The 6,229-nt window shown below is 44.8% G+C and overlaps 1 protein-coding gene across 1 annotated transcript; it reads right to left on the reverse strand.

Annotated features, from left to right (window-relative positions):
• Positions 1-614: 614 nt before the first annotated feature.
• On the reverse strand, positions 615-6,229 carry LOC141109930 (ras GTPase-activating-like protein IQGAP2). Its single transcript, XM_073601182.1, has 2 exons — positions 6,205-6,229; positions 615-3,166 (listed from the first exon to the last, which is right to left on the reverse strand). The coding sequence occupies exons 1-2, from the start codon at positions 6,227-6,229 to the stop codon at positions 615-617; spliced, it is 2,577 nt and encodes an 858-aa protein (XP_073457283.1).

Raw genomic sequence — 6,229 nt, forward strand, 5'->3', positions numbered from 1 at the left:
CCTCCTCTCCATCCCCCTCTAATACTCTCCTTCCCCTCCTCTTTTCCACTCCCTCCCCCTCTTTCTTCCCCCTTCCTTCTCTCCCTCTCCTCCCCTCTCTCTCTCCCCCTCCCTTCCTCTTTTCTCCTTCTCGTCTTCTTTCCTTTTTCCCCCCCTTTCTCTCCTCTACTTTCCTCCTCTCCCTTCCCCTCTATTTCGCTCCTTCCCCTCCTCTTTTTCACTCTTTCCCCTCCCCCTCTTTCTTCTCCCTTCCTTCTCTCCTTCTCCTCCCCCCTCTTTTTCTCCCTCTCCTCACCCCTCTCCCCCTTAGCTTTCTTTCCCTCCCCATCTTTCTTTCTCTCTCTCTCTCTGCCCCCCCTCTCTCCCTGCCCCCTCTCTCTCCGCCCCCTTCCCCCTCTCTCTCTCTGCCCTCTCTCTCTCTGTCTCTCTCTCTCTGCCCCCCCTCTCTCTCTGCCCCCCCCTCTCTCTCTCCCCCTGCCCCCACCTCCAAAGCAAACATTTCTTTTATTGCAGCTTTACAAATTTTAGATGTGGTGGCTGCACTGTGTTTTTTTTTTTTTTTTTTAGGTTTTCTTTCTTTTATTTTCGCCTGGTGATCCTGCTAGTAAGTCTTTCTACAGGTAGGAACGTAGTGGATTGTTTTGTTTCCCAAAAAGCTTGGTGACCAGAAATAAAAACATGCCAACATCGACATCATATTGGAAAAGTTTCAATGTTGGATTGCTGCTATGATGAAGGCTCAGCACATCGACAGCTGGAAAGAGGACACGTTTGCTGCCTAAACTGACATCAAAGAATTCACGCGCTAATTTTATACAGAGGACTTCATCTTTTAGTTGCCTGAATTCCCCCCGTGTGTCTACTATCACTCCTTTCCTCAATAGTTTTTTTGCACTGTACGTAATCCCCTCATCGTCTTCAAACTTCCAGATCTCACCACCAGGACGTGGCTCGTGGCAGAGAATGTTGACCACACACTTTCCCCAGTACCTTGTGTACAGGTCTTCAAGGTTCTGCAAATCGTCAGACATGTTCCAGAGTAGAGGTAATGTCTCCTGGATGGTCCTTGTCTCAGACTTTCTTTCCAGGCTCAGCTTGTGCTTCTCTTTGATCTCCCGGGCGATTAGGTTGAGGAAGTCTTGGTGGTTCCTCACTCCTGAGAATGCACAAACGTTTTGTAAACTGTTCAGGTTGGCACTGATCTTGTGACTTTGAAATTGCATGAGGAAATCATAGTCTTTCATAAAGCAGGACTTGGTGGAAGGTGCGCCTCCCATTAGAGCCTTATACTGCTCTTCTTGTGCCAGTGAAATAGGCGTCATCAGAACGCCTTGGAGAGTTTCTCCAGGCACCAGACGAATCACATCCAAGGCCATTCTTTTGGTGGCAACCATAAGATTTTCCATTGCAGCATTAAAATCCTGCAGTAGAGGAAATTTGCTGCTTAAATGCAGACAGATTTTAATTCTTTCCTCTGCTTTGTCAAATTCAGCTGCATCCGTGGCAAGAAGATCATTCACGTGAGGGACTGATCCAATATCCTTGAACACTTGGTAGGCGATGTCCATGGAGTCGCAAAATACAACATTCTCATATCTAGAAAGCAGAGAATGTATATAGATGATGTCCTCTGCAGGAATCTTCACCACAGGAACCTGTATAGCCTCAACAAACTTGTTGAAGCTGAATTTTTCCTGTGGCTCTGGAACGTTCAGAACATTATCACAGAATTTCCTAAACCTTGGAATGGTCCTGCAGATGTAGATGTACCGTTTAGGTTCATAATTGGTTCTGGCAGCGTATAATTTCATTGTCTGGTGGATGATCTTAGACACATACACGAGGTTCTTCCTCTGGACTGATTTCAAGTCCATGTCTGCTGCAATGAGACCAAAGAGATCCGGTCTCTCTATGACTGGCTCAAAGTACTGACATAGGAACTGGCTAACAGTCCTCAACACGGCATCTTCAGTTTCCTCAGGGAACTTTGTTTGTAGAGATTTTTGAAGTACCTTTGTTAGGTACCTCAGCCCATAAGGAATTCTGTCCACAGACGAGAATATGGACTCTACAAGTTTGTCTGCCGTGTTATACATCAAGTAATCATCAATTGAAGGAGTATCAGGAATGGTTATTCCTGTTAGTCTTTCTATTAGATTGCTTGTTTTTATGTTCTTATCGGAAGTCCTGACTGCCAGATTGGCAAGATTTTTTGTGAAGCCGAGTATCTCCCTTATTGCTGGTTTTAGCGCCTCGACTAGGCCATTGTAGTTGGCTTGATGTGTGTAAAATTTGACGATTACGTTTAAAATCATTGATTTACCATTCATTACATCGTCAATGGCATCAAGCCTTGTCTCCACTTCCTCACGAAGAGTGGCTTCCATCAATTTCACGAAAAAGTATTCTTCTCGTGGCGTGGAAGCGTAGTTATACAGACTGTGGAGCAATCTGTCTACAATCGTCGTCGTAGCCTGAGGGCCAGACAACTGACCAATAAGCCTAGTCAGGTAAGTCGGGTCGGTCTGGAGACAATAGAAGAGGTGTTCGTAGGAATCCACCTTCTCCCTGTTCTTTATGGCCTCACAAATCACCTGCCTTCCCATGGTGATCTCCTCTTTGATTTTGTTCTTGTTTTTGCTCGTCAGTTTTTTATATCTGGACAGAAGATCCAGCTGAGCAGTTTTGTCCTTTACTGACGAGACAATGTCATTTTTTAGGGATTTCACCTCCTGCCTCTGTCTGTAGATGTTTTTTAGATCAGAGGCAAATTCATCCTTCAGACGGTTCAGCTTAATCTGCTGAAGTAAGCTCGGGTCATTGGGATCCAGGAGCCGGGAAAAGTATCTAATCGTTCTCAGAGGAGTATTCTCATCTCTCATTAACGATTGATAGTATTTCCGGGCCACATAGCCTCTGATGAGCGACTGAAGCTTTACAATGGCTTTGCTCTGGTCAGTTGCGGAATCCAATGAGCTCAGCCGGCTGATGAACCCTTCATTGGAGGAGGCGTCCGAAATCCGTTTAATTGGGGAATACAGTTCGTCATCTTTCCTTTGTAAAAATAATCTCAGCCGGCTGCTGAGCCCTTCTCTGGAGAAGGTGTCCAAGTGCCGGCATAAAGTGGTCTGCCTCTTTCGCAGAGTGTTCATTTCCACTTTCACAACTGTAGGGACAAAAAAATAGACATTAGTACTCTTAGAGGAACCTTCTGGAAGATTTCTACTCTACTCTAAGTTTTCTTAAACTAAATCTGACACAATTCCAAGTCTGTGATGGATCAATGTACTACTGAGTATATATATTCGTATTATCCACTTAAGGACCGAGCCCCTTTTTGAGATTTGGTGTTTACAAGTTAAAATCAGGGTTTTTTGCTAGAAAATGACTTAGAACCCCCAAACGTTATATATATTTTTCTAACACCCTAGAGAATAAAATAGCGGTTGTTGCAATACTTTGTCACACCGTATTTGTGCAGGCGTCTTACAATCGCAGTTTTTTTGGGGGAAAAAATACTTTTTTTTTACTTAAAAAATAGGACAACAGTAAAGTTAGCCCAATTTTTTGAACGCCGTTTTCATATGCGGGTGCGACTTACCTACGTGTTCGCTTGTGCGCGCGAGCTCGGTGGGACGGGGTGATTTAAATTTTTTTTTTTCTTATTTATTTTACTTTGTTATTTTTTATTTTTTACACTGTCCTTTGTAAAAAAAAAAATGTTTGTATCACTTTTATTTCTAGTACAAGGAATGTAAACATCCCTTGTAATAGAAACAAAAAGCATGACAGGTTCTCTTAAATATGAGATCTGGGGTCAAAAAGAACCTCACATCTCATATTTACACAAAAATGCAATAAAAAAAAAAAAATGTTCGTTTTTTTTTATTAAAAAAAAGTCCCCTTTTATCTGAAAGAGGGCTGCCGGACGTTTTTAAAAATACCGGGTTATGACACCCAGCTGCTGCCATAACAACGGTATCTAACGTCATTTAAGTCTAAATATTAGCAAATGTTTAAAGTAGCGACGTATAATGATGGCGGCTGGTCCTTAAGTGGTTATACTAGTATATACTGTATATGATAAGAAGTGTATGTATATTGATGGCGGTCAGGTGACTGGTAGATCGCGGTCTGGGCTCGTCATCCAAGAGCATCAGAGTGCAGTGCAGAGGGAGTGCTTGTAAAGTTGTTGGTGTGCCGGCAGCGGAGGGGGCAGGTTTTTTCCACCCCTGCCCCATCCACACTCCCATTAGCTGGTGCGGTCGGGGTGGGGGAGGGGTGTACACATGTTGCGGGCGCAGCAGGAGTCATACGCCCTGTCATGGTAGGTGGGTGTAGCACTCGGCAAGCATGACCCATTCAAGTGAATGAGGAGCCCTACAACCTTGTGCAGCACAGCAACCAAGGGGTTAAAGCAGGTAGTTGTATTACCTCCTCACCCCCTGCTTTAACCCCTTAGACCCCTCGGAAGTACTGAGTTATGGGAGGGGGTGGGGTCTTTGCAGAGTGGCCCCATTTACTTGAATTGGACACAGTTGGAGGACGGAAGCACCCACCGAAAGCAGCAAGCGGTATAACGCCCGCTGTGACATGTGTACACCTTTCCTGCTGCCTCAGCATAGAAGTATATATATGACAGCATTTATATATATATATTACTATTATACTAGTTTATACAGTGGAACCTCGGATTACTCGCATAATCCGTTCCAGGAAAATGTAATCCAAAATACTGGCATATCAAAGCGAGTTTTCCCCATAGAAGTCAATGGGAACTCAGAAAATTCGTTCCATAGCGACTTCTATGGTATGCAATACCGCATGTGGCCAGAGGTGGGGGGGGGGCGCCAGAGATACTCGGGAATGGAGTGTTTCTGAGTGGCTCCGACTCTCACTGGCGCCCCCCCGCACCTCTGGCTAAATGCGGTACTGCACACCGCAGAGACTTGAATTCTGCTCGTTTTGCGAGACAACACTGCCAACCGAGTCAGAATCTAAAACAAAAAAATAATGGCTTTGATTGCGAAACGCTCATTAACCACGTTACTCGCAATCCGAGGTATTACTGTACTGTCTATGATAGAAGTGTGTATATCAGTATATACTTAGTGTATATATACAGTATATAATGTGTATAGATTAATATATACCAAATATATATATAGTATATAATGTGTATTATCCTATGTATAAGATATAGAAGTATATAGATAAATTGGTACATACTTTGCTATAATTAATAGAAGTAAAGTCGCAGAATATCGCAGAATATCGCAGAGAGCTCTGTTCACTAATAACACTCAGAGATCTGTTCACTGATAAGTCTCAGAAAAGACTGAATGTAGCTCAGCTCTGCACTGCCTGATAATAACTGCCACCACTCTGACATCACAGTGACAGCACTCAACCAATAGGCAACAAGCTTGAAGCTGATTGGCTGCTGTGCATACTTTTTTTTTTTTGTCATGTGACACCACTCAACCAATCAGCATCGAGCTTGCATACTGAAGGCATTGTTATTGTTTGTAGAATTGTATTGATAATGATTGTGGAGAAGATTTGATGTACAGAAGAGAGCGATGGATAAATTCTGATTTATTAATATGAGAAGAAGAGAAATCTGAGGAAATGCTCGGAGTGATGAGAGATTTATTATAAATAAATCAGAGTGGATTTCCCGCCACTGTCTCTTTAATGACTGGCTCCGCCCACTTCACATCATCACAGAATTATAGAGCTGAGCCTGCAGTGCCGCTATACTGCCGCTAGGGGACTTCAGTCAGCGCCGCCCCGCCCCGTCCAATCTCACTGGTTACCGACAACAGATACCATGGCAGCAGCTCCGCCCCTCTCCCCGGGTCTCTCTCGCTCCTCATTGGCTGAGACAGCAGAGAGAGCCGTTGGCTTTCGTTGCTGTCCATCTAAAGCTAATAGGAGGAGGGGGCGGGGCCGAGCCGTTTCCCCGTGGGTGAATGGGAGGAGCCTGATCGGGTGTAGTGCCCGGGGGGTCATTCTCCGCCGGGGGAACTTTCTCCGCAAGACACAGCGGCGGTCTCGATCCTCGCCGGTGTAGTGTAACGATGACCTATCGCAGTGTTCTGCGGAAGTGACGTCCTGTCGCCGCCATCTTGGTACACCCCACACTCGTCCACAGTAAGGTTACACTAAGAAGGGGGAAGGCGGACATCTTGTTACACCCACCGGAGTTGTGCATTGTAGCCGCCAT

This window comes from Aquarana catesbeiana, linkage group LG10 (assembly GCF_042186555.1).
Source record: "Aquarana catesbeiana isolate 2022-GZ linkage group LG10, ASM4218655v1, whole genome shotgun sequence".
Lineage (NCBI taxonomy): Eukaryota > Metazoa > Chordata > Amphibia > Anura > Ranidae > Aquarana > Aquarana catesbeiana.